Raw genomic sequence first — 15,802 nt, 5'->3', positions numbered from 1 at the left:
CTCTTCGATCTGGATTCAAACTAATGTTGGCAGTGGCAGGGGATAAAATAATTTCAAGATCCGGCTAAAATGAACACCAACCCTATAGATTATTGCTTTTTTGGATTCCCTGGAAAATTCTAGGCATACTTCGTGCAATATGCTCTATTTAAATTTTACCGTTCCTGAGATATTTAATATTTTATATCAAAAATGACGTCTTCAGACCTAACAATATCGGTAATTTTTTGTACCAAATAGATAATGGTCTGTTAATAGTATATTTTCTACTCCCGTCTGTAAAATACCTAATTACGCACCGATCTAGCGTGCGGGAAGCGTCGCTTTACCACGTCACTTTCGTTTCCCACAAATCCGAGCCACTTCGGACATTTCCGGGTTTTTACCGCGCGGGTTTGGGAGCAATCGGATGTTTTGGAAGATATTTCCTACGCTTTGAATTTTGACGTTTCTATACATTCACTAACAAGACCGTCAGAATTGACAAACGTCAAAATTCAAAGCGTGGGAAATATCTTCGAAAACATCCGATTGCTGCCAAATTCGTGCGGTAAAATCCTGGAAATGTCCGAAGTGGCTCGAAACTGACATGGTAAAGTGACCCTTCCCGCACGCTAGATCGGTGGGTAATTAGATATTTTACAGGCGGGAGTAGAAAAAGAAATTTAGTGCGTTATTTCAATTCTTAACATTGAAAAAAACTGGTGAAAATCAGTTTTTTTAAACTAGAAACCACCAATTTTTATACTTCTATCTTCTTTAGAATTAAAAGTTAGCACTAGTTTGTATTAGGTTTTTGAGATATTGCCGTTTTAATTTTTTTTTTGCTTGAGTTCAATTCAGTTAATCTGAGTTCTCTATGATGAACAATAACGACTCAGTTGAACCTTATATGACTAACTAACTAACCAAAACAATTTAGTAAATTTATTTTAATTCCAAAATTTATCATTGCCAAGTAGAAGACTCTGTAAATTAACAAGTGAGCAAATTATTATTATGTTCAACCTTTACTGTGGCCTTCCATATTAAAACATTTTCTTCTAACTCGCTCATTGATAACTATGTTTTATTCTCTAAGAAACTAAATCTTGTGATCTATTTTCGGCCATAGTTTTTTTTATTAGATCACACCTAGACAAAAATAGCCTTATCAGAAATTCGAAGTCTAAATTGTATAACAAAGGCACCAAGATTTTTCAATGGCACTTATTCTGAACAAAATAAAAGTTTGAAAACGCACAATTTTACAAATTAATGAGACCTTTGGCAGAAAAAATGTTAAATTACTTCCGAAGTAAAATTTGTTGTTGATGTTGACATTCCTTAAAAAAATAGTTCGTTTGCTATCATTTGCGATTCAGTCCTTTTCATGTTTTCTCAGAAAAATAAGCTTTAAATACAGTCCAATAGTTTTTAAATCGTTACGAACACAATATCTCTATTGTGCACTATATACACGACTAATAATTTATTCCCGCCGACTATCGTGCCTGCTCGCAAAAAGTTAGACATCCAGTCATTGTCAAGTACGCGAGTACTATCGTTTGCAAGTGTTGTGAATATTTTTTCAGGCAGCCTCAGGAAAAGGCAGACCTTGTTGTGGATTTGGCGTGTCCAGATCCAGCCGCAGAATGTTGCACTTACATTTAGAGAGAATAAAAATTTTAAGTGGGCACAGCGTCTGAAGAGAAACAAATAGCCTGCCAGACGAAATAGAGAAAATTTTCTGAAACAAAAATCTGCGATTTAATGAAGAAAATGATATATAGGCTGGTTCAGGGTGGTTGGCGAATGTAAACGTTTATGGGAGAAATGTTTTTAGTAGAATAAATAAACTTAGTTCACAGTTTGGAAAAGAAAATATTTATTTCCAAAACATAAAACAATATAAAAATGCATTGTGATAAATGACTAAAACCTACTTCGCATGAGCGCGCGCGTAGGTATCCACTCTGAAATTGTTTCTATCCAGTTAGTATTTACATAATTCTTGCTTTGGTGTGTTCCAGCTATCACAAAAAATACAAAAATTAAAAATTTGTTCTAAATTTTTATAAAGCCAAAAACTCTAGGTGAACTAATTTTGTTACAAAATATTTCAATGATATTTTTGTAAAAAAATATTGTTCAGTCTATTTGTACACCGAATTTTGTTAATTCATTGAAGCTGTTTTTTTCATTTAATATGTATTAAACTACAATTATTGTTAGCTATACACTTATTGAGTTGATACAAATTTAATCAGCGCCATATATGATGGCTACAGTCTTGTGAACTTACATCTATTTATACATATATTTACAAGAGTTAGAGATCAATTACAATTATTCTAGACAATCCTTTGATTTACAACATGCCCAGATATTCATTGTTACTACACTGCTACAATTTTACTGGGATCAACTTTTACCCGAATAAACATAACGTCGTCCTTCATGAAATTTCTTTTCTTCAACATTTCATGAGAAACAAATTTTGGAAATCCAAATCCCAAAGAATCCGGCTCTTTGCTTGGTCTTTGGAAATTTTTCCACGTTGGATCGGGGATAAAACTTTCCACTATATTGCAAGCTTTCTCTAAGCAAGTCGATTGGTCAAATAATGTAAAAGACACTGAGTGTGAAAAAGGCCATCTTAGTAAAGCATCATATTCTCCTGGCAAAATTTTGATGTATACGGATATGTGGCTGCCTTCGCCTGCGCCATTGCCATTGGGAAACAGTGAAGCCTGAAAAAATAAATTGGCTTTGTAATTTTTTTCAAATCTTAGGGGAAAACAAACAAATTATAAGCAACTAAATGAGATAATTACCTGGAGTTTGTAACCATATTGACTAGTATAAAAAGGAGGTGAAACGAGTTCCATCCCCTCCTTGGATTTGGCTTCTGTAATTTTTGAAGAGAAGTCGCTGATTTTCCATATTAGAGTGCCTGAATAATTGAGCGACAATCTTGACAACGCGCTTTTCAAAGATGTGATTTGGTGTTGCTGCTTGGACACTATACCACACATCAATTGCAAGTGCTGTTGGCAATTCTCTTCCAAGTGTTTCTCCATAGAAAATCTTGGACCCTTAAACCTGCATCCCGCCTCTTTGAAAGTACAGCTGTGAACTGAAATTGTACATTCTTCCTTTAAATGGGATTCCAGCTCTTCTCTGGCCAAGACGTTTGCTTCACATCTGTTAGGGCACTGAATTGGCACTCTTCCGCATTTTAGATGATGCGCGGCCAAGGTGTCCGCTACGAATTCTTTGGTACAATATCGACATGGTAAGAGTCTTTTCGAACATTCCGTGATTTTGTGCTGACTGAGATGACGTCTATGTATCTTCACACCGCATTTGTTTTCGCAATATAAAGGTTCAAAACCGCAATTGCCTACATGGTTCTGAAAACAAAAACTATTGTCATTTTGGAATCCCAAAATTCATTTGAAATAGTAAAAGGAAAAATATAAGATTGTTTGGAAAAAAGTTTTGGACAAGAGTCAAAGGTTTTGATATTAACATTTAAGAAAGTGGCCGTAAAAAAATTCAAACATTTCTGCATTCCATAAATATTATGTAGATGTAAAACAGTTACCAAGTTCTTCAGATTTTTTTATTTGATTTGCGCTGATGGTCGGTGGTAGATGTTTACAAAGAACGAAAATAGATTTTTTATTGAAATTAAAATACTTTGAACGACGTGTTGCTTCTAACAATAACATATGGCACGTCATTATCTTAAAGGACACATCTATTTGTTATTATATTTTTGAGTTCATTATTTTTTTATTTTTTCAACTAAAATATGACACCGCTAAAACAGTGAATTAGCTGCCATTTAAACTTATTGAAAGCTGAAATTTTGTTTGTAGTTCACGAAAGTTACAAATTATTTTAGTATTTTTTGCATCAGAAAGAGTGAAATAATCTGTCTTACGGTCTCACCTCTAATGAATGTCCCGTGAATTCCTTGTTGCAAAATTCGCATCTCGTTCTTCGCTGCGGACAGGTGTATTTTAAATGGTCTTCCATAAGGACTCGCGGAATTTGCGCCCCACATTTGCTTGTGCAAGGAATGGCATCGTGTTTGCAAGTATTTAAATGAGCCTGAAATTAGGAAATTACAAATGAAATAAGTAACTAAAATTCTTCCGCTGAAAAATATCAATAAGAAAATTTTATTCAAAGTTAATGTATGTTAAATCCCACCTTTAATTTTCTTAATTCATCGGACCACTTGCATCCTTCCTTGTGGTGGATACAGTACACTACTGAGCTCATAATAGCCTTTTCAGACTCAGGATCGGAGTAAATCTGAAACAAAGAGGAATATATACATAAAAATGGTTCGGAAATAACTTGTATTAATTTAAATATATATTCCATAACAATTTTAAAAGTTGGTCTCTGGATATCAAAAACTAGGCATTTTTTGTAAGTACAACTTATATAATGTAAAACATGCTTTGTATTTAAGTTTTTTCAGTGAAGTTTTTGTGAAATCATAACGTATTTTTAAAATTGTGTTAGATTTTTGAGCATTTTAATTAATAATAAATAAATAACAATCGAATTAAACTTTTAAAAAATGCCAATATAATAAATAAACTATTTTCAAGTTATGTATAGCTTGGCATGTAAGGTATTATGTTGACTATAAGAGTCATATATGAGCATTCGTCTTATAAAATTAAAAACGACGGACAAGATTTTTCCCATAACTTGCAATTCTTTCCTACACTGAAACTTGGAAGCGAGATGAAAGGTGTTATTGTTATTTGCCAAATTAACGCTATCTCTGATATAGCCCATTCAGTTCAACACCCTCACATTATTATTGACAAGTAACGTGTCTCGGAAAATGTTTTGTGGTGAAATTTAAACTGCAAAACATAACAATGCTACTCAGACGCTCTCTACAGCCTGTCTTTGTTACCACTTGAGGTTTCCCTTATAATTTGTATATATAAACGTTATATGGATTAACTTTACATAACAATAATACTACAAGTTTTTAAGGGACATTTTTTCAAGGGTATTTTGGTTAAAATTCACTACACGTCTCAAATAAGCAGGTTTTCATAGTTAACAAATTCTATGTTGAAATTTGCATATTATATTAAATGGAAAACGAAACTCAAAAAAAAAGAATAGAAGGCAAAACAAATATACAAGAAAAATCAGAGACGAGTAGTATTGAAGTCATAAAACGCTGTGGACTATGTTAAAAAAATATTTTCCTTATCCTTGCCATATGCAATGAGTTTTATTTCGAATACCAGTTTCCAATTGGACAAACATAAATGGATGTTTACTAGCTCATGGGGAAACTTAAACAAGGATATTGACCAGTTAACAGGAAAATTAATAAAACATTTTTTATCAAATTGGAATCACTTCTTTCAAAATTGTATGATCAAAGTAAACTATAAAATTAGTACCAATATTTTTGAAGTTATTTTCCGACTTCTCCCAATAAATACACTTTAATTTTTGCTGGTTGCATTTGTTTTTTCATGCGAAGCAAAATTTCATTGCATAGAAGTTCGTATTTTTAGTAACTAAATTCGAAAAAAAAAAAGATCAAAATTAAATGGATTACATCTTTTGTGTAAACTATATTCGCAACTGCCTTGCTGCACGTCTTTGGACTTGAATTTAATTGTCGGTAAATAAGAGCCTCGTCACTTGCAAAAGCCATTTTCAAGCAAATTGGATAAACAGTATTGAAGATATTAATGAAACGATTTTTCAAAAATAACTTTAACATCTTACATTTAAAAAAAAGGGCATCTGAAAAAAAAAACTATACTAGACTCAGCAAATTACGTATGTCACATTTTTTATTTTTGGTGCAATTAATTGTATTTGCTGGTTCATCAATCCAAGTTGAGTTTCGGTTTTAGATTTTAAAACACTCTGGTCATTCCTTATTACCCTTTAGTTTTGGTTTATATGTTAAAATGCGTTTTTGAAAGTGAAATGAACTTAGGACTAACAGTTGACGTTAGGAAAAATGTTACTTTTTGACCATGGCTAAATTGTGAGTTTTGAAGCGTAGCCCAACGCTTCGGTCTGTCGGTTTGACTTAAACATACATACAAAATTACAACATACTTACAAACAAAATGTACATAAGAAATGGGCATTAAGAAAACACGATGAAGAAATTGTTCCACAGGTTGTTCTAAAATTAGTTCTTAGTTCTTAAAAAAAATGACTAAACCGCTAGTATTTAAGAATAAAAAAAATGTGTTTTTTGCTCCTGAGTATCTCTTATAACGAAGTTATAACGTAGTAAACGAAAAAAAAACTCAATTATATATATCTCTAAATAAGCGCTAATCTCGATTTAAAGAATTGCTTGCTGATAGAAATTTAATTTAATTTTGTATTTAATTTATGGGTTCTTGTAAAATTGTAACCAATTTTATATTGCAAAATAATGCTAATGCATTACAAAAATGAAACTTTATTAACAAGTTAAATAGAGCTTCGAAATTAACCGTCGGTAAAAAGTAGGGTAATGTTACTAAATTAAAATCGTAATTAGCGTGATAAAATCTTTCCGTAGAAACACTTCCGTCACTTCAGTAATTATTATCTATTACATTATATTTCTAACGTTGTGTATATGATGACTAACCTAACCAACACCTAACTAACGATTTGCATTCCATCTGAATATAAAGTATATATTACAATTGATTCACTGATTTTCAGAGTTTGCGGTTGCAGTATTGTATCGGTATTTAGATAAATTAACAAAATTACGACAATTCGGAAGTTTGTCCAGTTCGTTTTTAACCGACGTGGGCCTTATTTTATTTCCATACGTGGTATGCAATATCTTAATTCTGTTCTTCTATATTCTCGTAATTTATGGCAAATTATTACTAAGGTAGCATGGCTATTTGTACAAAATGCGTGTATGTCACTCAAAAAATAAGGCTTGTTTTAATTTCATCAGACCTGATATTTTGGAACAGCAGGATATTTCTCCGCAAAATCGTCCTATTTGTTTTTCTATAAAGATTAACTTTAGCAAATAATACCAGAGGTACAAAATACTTCGAAATGATAAATAATAATATATGCATTTAGTATGTTTTCGTTATTTCTTTAATTTTACCGTATACGTACCAAATCGTGTCTTTTATTTCTCTCAATTTGCGTTGGCCCTACTATCGGAATTAAATTTCCAATTACGAATTAAATTAAAAAAAAGTGTATTCCTGGTTACTGAAACCGATTGGTTTGAAACCCACTGGGTAAATTGATACCGAAAAGAAAGGCTATAATAAGCAAACCGATGAAACACTTCCTATATGTGCGTTTCCTTTAGGTTAACAACCTATAATGGTTACTTTTTAAAATTACTTCCATATTATACAGGTTGTCAAATTTGTATTTTTGGATTCTTGGACTAAAATTTGCAGTCAATTTCTGATTTCAATTAACAAACTTACCATTTTATACAAGGTGTTCAAAAATTTATTCTAACCTAATAAGAATTTACTGTGACTTGTAATTTAAATGCAAAAAAATATAAATCAAGGTTTATATATATAATTTTTCATAATTGTTGAAATGTTTAAAGCCCTTTACCATGTGAATATGTGAATACAGTAGTTAATACCTTTAAATGGCAACAGCCATTTCAGTTCAATTATATTAGAAAAAAAAAAGTGCAGTTAGGTGATGAGGTCATAGAAAATACCCATGTACCTTCTAAGAATTAAACTTGATTTCAATCTCAAATTTTATATCAAAGCCTTAACTTAGTAAAAGGGTGTGAATAATTTACATGTGTGGAAACAAAGCCAGACGTGTTGAAGTCCGTGTTCAGCGTTCAGCTTATATAACATTTACATCCATAACGCGCTTCTGTAGCGTGAAGTTCTAAGAAGGCTGCAGCAAATATAACGACATTACTGTTTGCGTGTATTGTGTCGGATTGTAAATTAATTTAAGATCCGGTCTATTGACTTTTTGATAAATTTCAGATAAGTTTTATATGTTCGAGTTTTATTTATACCATTTGGTAAAAATTGCAAATAGTCCTCATTTAAAAAAGGAAAATAACTAAATTAGGTTTTCATTTTAATTTAATTGTTATAAAATTTTATACATACTTATCTAGTTATCTAGTTTTGTTTGTAAGTCTGTTGTGTTGTTTTCGTATTAGCAAAGGTGGTGAAAGGGGAGGGAAAACTATAGGAAAGGTAAGAAAAAAGCTTATTTAATGTGTTTATTATTTATTTTTATTTATTTGTATATTCAAAAAATTACAACTTAAAGCTTCATTGCACCTCAAATAAAGCCACTTTTTTCGTCAGAACACCCGATATATGTGCATAGTATACTATATAAATTTTATATAGTTAATCTAGCGTCACGGGAAAAACACAGAAGTAAACTTTTTTTATACAATATATAATATATAAATAAATAAACAAAATATGCTCAATTGATGATCAATTTTTTCCAAAAAGTCTAAAGCTGTTGATTTTGTTAATGAATCTTAAACAAATAAATTGTTCGAACTTCCTATCCAAACTCTATTGGCAAAGGTTGCTCAACCTCGAAAATAATTTTCAATTACCTAATTCATTTTTCGCCACAAAACGTATGGCATGAAAAGCAAGTTCACTCTAAGGCGAAAAAGATTGCAAAATTATATCTTCGTGAATTTAATATTATGTACGGGAAGGGCTAAGGAGACAACTTTGGTGCCTAATATGTGACTCATTTGACGAATATGTTGATACAATTGGGCATAATAAATTTCCTTGAGAAGTAATGTTTTGGTGACCTATGTTAATACGAACCTTTTTTGTTATTTTAAAAATGTCGTTTCATTGTATGTGACTGTGAGAAAAATCTTCGACGGATAGATATCAGCCTTCCTATACAGATATAAAGGAAGGCTATCTTTAGCTGACGTGCCTAACGTAGTAAGGAGAAAAAAGAGCAAGCATGTAAGAAGAAGAAGGAAAAGAAAAAATATGAAGAAGAAGAATAAGAAAAAAAATGGGGAAGCAGACTTAGTACTATGCGTCACTTTAAACACACACTAACCAAAAAATTATTGCTAGTTTTTTTAGATTTTGATATCTTTAAGGTTTAACAAATTAAAAATGCACATTTTGTGGCTACTTTTTTCGCTTCTGGCTGGTTCGTTGGAAAGCGCCGTATGCCTATTTTATATTTTTATCGTTAAAACGAAACTGGATAAGAACACATACCTGAAAAATATAATGTCAATACGAAAAAAAAAACAAGAAATAAAAAAGTAATTTTGAAAAATTTTGGATAGTTTTGGTTACCTTATAAACCTGCCCTAAAAATCCCCTCAAAGTTATCTGTTTAATGTCTAAAACTTCCAAAGACAATTCATACGAATATAGTATCGCTGTAATCGGGAGTGGTTAGTTAGGATGTGAATTGTCAATTTTAAAGTTTGTTAAAAAATCCTTTTTGTCATTGCTAAATTGGTTAATATAGGTAATAACTCTGTTAATTATCTATGGATCGCCTGATTTTAGGAAAAAGAAAAATATTATTGAAAACTGTGTTATTTTTTACGCTTTGCAACTTACTTTATATTATGTCTTCGATGTTGTCTTTCCGAGAAACCGTCAACTTTATTTTTTTAAATACGGACCTAATTTTTTTTCATATACCAATCCTCTATCAATTAAAGGACCTAAAGAAATAAAAATCTCTAATAGGTTTTTAGATTTTACCATAAAGTAAAAAAAAGTAAGAAAAAAATTGACGGAAAGTTGTTTTTTCGTTTTCGAGGATAAAAAGAGGTTTTCTATAATATGGGTAAGTTGATTCCATAACACTCCAACCTGGATACCAACAAAGATAAAATATTTTTAGTTTTATAAATATTTCTGTTAAGTAAAGTAATACAAATTTGGAACTATGATCAGGGTTCCAACGTTTGTGTTTTCCTTGACTTCAACATTGAGGAATTTCAATGAGTAATAAGCGGAATGCAGACGGGAAGGAGCCTATATAACAACTCGGATTTTTCTCATCGGTAATTATTTCGTAGCCAATTTATTACATTGCCGTTATGCGAAGGAGACGGTCTCGGTGGCACCAGAGCAGTGGAATTTCACGTCGGCTGGTTAGTCGATTTTCCGTAGAGAAATAGAGATCATGGTAGCGATTCAAGTTGAGAGCAAAGCGGAGTAACCCAACAATAAAATTTGTGCTCTCTGTAATAGACTGCGCTAATTATAGACGTAAAGAAAGTATAGGGAATAAAATAATTGGGAGCGTGTGATTTAATAAAAAACTACAGAGCTGGAACTAACAAAAATTAAGAAATTTGTTGATTCCTAACAATTTTCTATTGCTTTTTTTCTCTTTGTTATTTCAGAAGGAAAATGGGTTTCAAAATCAGTCAAATGCTCTCAAAAGAGGGTGGAGAGATAAATGAATTATTCAAACAGAGAGTTTTAATCCCATTTTCCGTTTCTGTCCGTTATGTTGCGTGGATGTATGGGGCCGGACAGGCTTAGCTAACAATTATTAAACGGCGAACGAAATCATGACTCTACGTGCGGCTTCTTTGCAGCTAATCTCACAGTTAGTGGCAACAGAAATAGGATCTCAGTACTCATACATGGCTTTTCCAACTTTGGCGCATTTGATTTTTTCTGAATCAAACACTACCAGATTTCTTCCATTCCAAATTCTGAATATATACACAGAATTAATCTCTCTAGTTTGATCAGCGTTTATGATGCTAGCAGCGGCAACGCCTTCAGGGGCGTTGCTATGGCCGATGGCTGTTTCAACGTTGGGTATTAACAATATAAAACTGATCGTAAATTAGGCATTTGTTCATCTGGATAATTTGATTGTTATTACGTCAAAGATACGATTTAGTGCAAATTTTAAATTAATTGTGAATTCTTATGTGCAATTATGTCATTCATGTTCGATACGACATGCCTAGGGTTGTGAAATTGACCGGTTAAATTGTTTTGTGTCAATTGACTGGTCAGTTGACCGAACTAATTTTAAAAATACTATGCAATTTATATTTATTTATATTCTGCGTTAGTTAGGTTAGTCGCCGTTGCGTCGTACTGGGAACCAAATACAGCCGATATTATTATTGGCATACTCCGAATTGCTAAGTATCGTGTTCGGATATTTCCTGAAGAGGGTTATAGGTAAATCGGACATCATAAACGCGTAATAATTTATTATTAAATACATATTATTATTATATAATGATCAATTACAAAGTGGTCAATTGACCAGTCCCAACACTAGATATCCCTTTTAAAGACAAACTGAGACTTGATTTAAAATGGAGGATCAACTTGTATGAATGTATTGTTATTTTGAAGCAAAAATTGTAAGTTTTTTTAATTTAATATTAGAGAGATTAAAAATAATGTAGTAAAAAAGACTTTTTTTAATTAACTACTTTCCTGAATTCAGCTTATAAGTTTCTATGTACTGATTATTTGGTAAACATCCAGATTCTGGTAAAAAATTGCCTCCTAGTTGGTTAAAAAAGAAAAATATTGGTAATGTGTCTGAAAATTTAAAAAAATATTTCATATTTTTTCTCTGTTTTCTTCTTTATACATGTTATTTAACAGAAAGGAATTACATATTTTATCACAAAAAGAAATTGAAAAACTTCAAAAGTACAAAATTCACTAAAATTTCCGAAGTAGCTCCATAATTCGCAAAAATAAAATAAATTTCTTCATTGAAATAAAACTGTAAATTGCATATTTTTTCTTACTACTTTCTATTTTATATGAAAATTATATATTTTTGTTTATTTTATGCGATGCAAAAAATGTTGCCTACATTGAATGAAGTATATTTCAAAACCTTTCTAATTTCAAAAACATTGCAGGCAATATTCTCTGAAATATTTGGTTGCGGCGAGATTTTAGACTAACCCTGTGTAACGCATCCCTCAAACTACTATTTACAAATGTTCTGGATTCCTCTTGCATCGGTTTTTGATAAATCGACCTTGCTGACGTTTCGCCAATCATCCTCTTGGCTTCTTCAGAGCTAGACTGAAACTGCAGCCAGACAGGCGGAATCCAGAAGATTTGTAAATAGTGTTACAGTAGCCTAGGGCAGTTTCTTAATTCATAACAACATTCTTGCAAAAAGGCGTTGCTAGCTATAACATAACCTTTCTACTCCTCCTGTATAATCAGCATTATCTTCACCACCGCCAGACCACTTCGGAAGTAAAGCCGTTTTCGTGTTTCCAGTTTGCCAAGTTTGGTGAATATTATAAAAATTTGAATACATAAAAATTATAAACCATTAAAACAAAATGTTACGTTGTTCAGTAATCATGAATTTGGGGTAGATTTTTAATTTGCACATTCATAATTTTGCGTTCTTTTCCTGTTTTTTTTTCCGGAAGAAACTACGCGCTTCACAATCAATGTTGTCGCGTGTATTTCACTATGCATGAATTTGAATGAGGTAGATTTTATATTGGCAAATTCTTGTTTGATTTATTTGTTTAATTAATTTCTACGATCTCTAGTATTTCGGAAAAATATCTGCAAAGGTTTGGTATAAAAGGCTTCTCGGAAGTAGAGGTTATTAACATAATTTTGTCCACCAACACTATAAAGGGCTCCAGATTTACGTTTGGCATGAAAATAGCAAATTTCATTAAAAAAAAATAGGTTTTATTATTAATGTTAAGAAATATACAAGCATAATTATTTTAATGACCGTAAATATAAAGCAACTGATTCAGTGGAGTTCGTCTAATAACGCTTACGCATAAACATGTTAAAAAAAAATTCCCTGGTCTCTAAATCAAATTGCAAGAAATAATTTTTCTAGAATTTCTCTATTCACAGAACAAACAAAATTTAAGAATTGAATTTTTTAATGCAAAAAAAATGACAGGTCACACATACTTCATTTCTTCAAATAGGTAAATACCATTTGCTTGTCATTTGTGTCAAGGTCTGAATAAATATCCTTTTGTGTTTTTCCTGAAACCTTCCTGAAAAACTTGCGTGGGTTGTGAAAAGATGAGTTATCTTTTTTTAAGATAAAATTAGAACAACTTTTATTTTATGTTCTTTGCCCTCCTTTTTAAAAGTGTTTTCTTTAAAGTTGTTCTGAAGGCATCTTACAGAAAGCCAGTTGTTTTTTTTTGTAGCCCTGAGTATGGGACTAAAATCTAAGGCGAAGCATTCCCCTGTTGATTTGTTGAAATAAAAATCTGTCCAAGCAAGCTGAAAATTTTGTTTTTCAAATAAATATATTTTTCTACTCCATATTCTAAAATATCCAATTACGCACGGGTCAAGCGTGCCGAAAGTGACGTATTAAGACTTCAGCTTAGTTACCCACCATCACCTCGAAAGTATTCGCTATTTTAGTCACGGATTTGGGATGTTTTCGGTTGTCTGTAGTTGTTATTTTGATAAACCTCGTTAGTCACTGTTCTGTTGAGCACTCGCTCCATTTATGTTTAATCGAACCCGGGACTAAAATGGGATTTATCAAACTTGTTTCTTAATATCATATTAGCAACTTATTTACTTTATAAATACTATATAAATACCATTTATCTTCTACATAAAAAAATTTTTGTGTAATTATTAGTTCCTTGCAAACTTGAAAGGCAATGGGGAAAAATGTGTTGTGTGTGTAGATGAAAAAAAATAATAACACAAATCTGAAATTTATATAGTATTAAAAACTATATACCGATTTATTTGTCTAAGACCCGCTTGGGAATTACCAACAAAGAAAATGTTCGACTTAAATTTTGCAACGCTGGAATACCAGAACCGTGAAGCACACAGGACCTGTTCAGTCTTGTAGAAAATTCTTTCGATATTTCCTTAAGCGCGCGATCGAAATTCTTGCATATCCAATTTCTGCAATAATGAGATGTTGGAAACTAACTTTTTTGATTCATAGGTAGTTGTCGAAACGCGATTTACATTTTCCGTTGAATGGCGCTACCACCATTCTCAAGGTTACGGTAATTGCGGTGTTAAATTAAATCTGATCTGGAAGCTTGATTTTTAATTATTATAAGTGACCATGTTCTTATTAATTGAAGGTCCTTGTTTGGTTATGTTCGTTGTTTAGATACTGCCAAATCTACTTCTTTAGGTATATGCCTTGGAATTATTATTATGACCCCAATCTGCATCACAATACAATAAGATATAGAGATAAATGTATAATTACGTAAATTTTTATTATACATTTAATTAATCCTGCTAAATAGATATCTACAGCCCCAGCGAAAGTTTTCTACATAAAAAATATTGTTGTTTAATTCGATTTATAACATTACTGCCGTGGATTAATTTTATTATTATTAAAATAGGTTTGAGATAGCTACCGGTACTCTCGTGATAAATTGGTAAATGGATATTTTTGCCAGTCTACGATAAAGTTTAAATTACCAAAATTGTACTATTTTTCCTAAATCTAAAAAAAATACAAAATACAGAAATTAAAATAAAATATTTCAATAATTTATATTTATATACATTAATTCTGTTTTTACATTTTTTTCAGTAAACTTGAGCTCGTCCCACTGTTGATGGATCCTGAGATGTTGCTATTAGGAATTAGGTAAGCATGGGCAGGTGTTATGACAACTTTAGGAATTTAAGGCAAAGATTTTGTTGCATCTTTCTGTCACCCTTATGGCGTTGCTTTTTGCATATTTTAAATTGAAGTTTAAAAAACATAACATCTCGAATCGTAAAGAGAATTAGAAAATAACGCTTTGTTCACGAACAATTGGAATTTATTGGTTGGTTAAGCAAGATTCCGTAGATATATTTAAAGCTAATAAACGACTTTTATAAAAACACTCAGTTAGCTAAGAGAAAATTTTCGTGTCATGTACCAATTATGCCCCCATTACATTCCTCTCGACATTCTTCGCAACCGCAACAGTTCGGCCATTTCTCTACTTACTTGATTGACTTCGGTCAACGACGTACAATTGTTGTTCATAATATTGTTAATTTCGTTATTCTTCGGCGTGGTCAACGAATTATTGCTCGGCGTTGGACTAACTTGCTGGATATTAACACTTTCCTTGGAACTTTTGTTGTGCGGCGAAATCCTAGCGGGGAAACTTAACGTTTTCGTCCACTGTGCTAAACTGCGTACCATTTTAAAATAAAAAGTATATTTTTAAAATGCAATTACTGTTCATATACGGTAAAACTTAAAGTACGACTCAGCGAAGATCTACCGCACATCCCAACGGTCGAGTTAAACTGTTTCAAAGTGTTCCCTGGTCGTCCTTTCGGATGGCCTTTCCCCCTCCACTTTGACGGGTTCCCATTCAGTAACAGCTGTTTGTGATTCCAAGTGTCGTGAAGTAACCGACACACTTGGTATTAGGAAAGGGAGGGGGGGATACTAGGTAAAAAATAAGAATCTTCCCGCACTGTTCGCTTCCTTCCAGTTTCGTTATCGGTTGAAAACATTAATTGAATTAAATTAATTAATTATTTAATTTAGAAAGTCCAATAATCGATTCACGTACACGAAATTTGATTTGTTTTCAGTTAACATTAAAAGCAAAAAAAGGACTGGTTCACAAAATAATTAAAAATATACAGTTGACAGGTCCTTGCTTGGCGCACATGCGCATAACTTATTTCGAGTCAAGAATAAAAGATTAAAAATTGACTAACAACAAATTTTGAACAAGTTTATGATTGCCAAACTAGTGACACCCAGGTCTAAAATTCCAAGATTTCAAACTGCCTGTTCGAACAGTACATAT

General features: G+C 31.9%; 1 protein-coding gene across 3 annotated transcripts in view; it reads right to left on the bottom strand.

Annotated features, from left to right (window-relative positions):
- Positions 1 to 1,906: 1,906 nt before the first annotated feature.
- LOC132703112 (TNF receptor-associated factor 4) overlaps positions 1,907 to 15,802 on the bottom strand; it is a 39,651-nt gene continuing 25,755 nt past the window's right edge. Inside the window, exons 3-7 of one of the 3 annotated variants that reach the window (XM_060672183.1) lie at positions 14,980 to 15,169; positions 4,204 to 4,308; positions 3,940 to 4,101; positions 2,817 to 3,395; positions 1,907 to 2,732 (exon numbers count right to left, since the gene is read on the bottom strand). In XM_060672183.1, coding sequence (XP_060528166.1) covers positions 2,379 to 2,732; positions 2,817 to 3,395; positions 3,940 to 4,101; positions 4,204 to 4,308; positions 14,980 to 15,018 — 1,239 coding nt within the window. In that variant the 5' untranslated portion in view covers positions 15,019 to 15,169 and the 3' untranslated portion in view covers positions 1,907 to 2,378. Of the gene's footprint in view, positions 2,733 to 2,816; positions 3,396 to 3,939; positions 4,102 to 4,203; positions 4,309 to 14,979; positions 15,513 to 15,802 lie in introns of those variants that run through there. The other 2 variants (XM_060672181.1, XM_060672182.1) reach the window with 2 other exon arrangements.

The sequence above is a fragment of the Cylas formicarius genome, unplaced genomic scaffold (assembly GCF_029955315.1).
Source record: "Cylas formicarius isolate icCylForm1 unplaced genomic scaffold, icCylForm1.1 PGA_scaffold_6__28_contigs__length_40554024, whole genome shotgun sequence".
Taxonomy (NCBI): Eukaryota; Metazoa; Arthropoda; class Insecta; order Coleoptera; family Brentidae; genus Cylas; species Cylas formicarius.
This window is presented reverse-complemented; position numbering and strand designations above follow the sequence as displayed.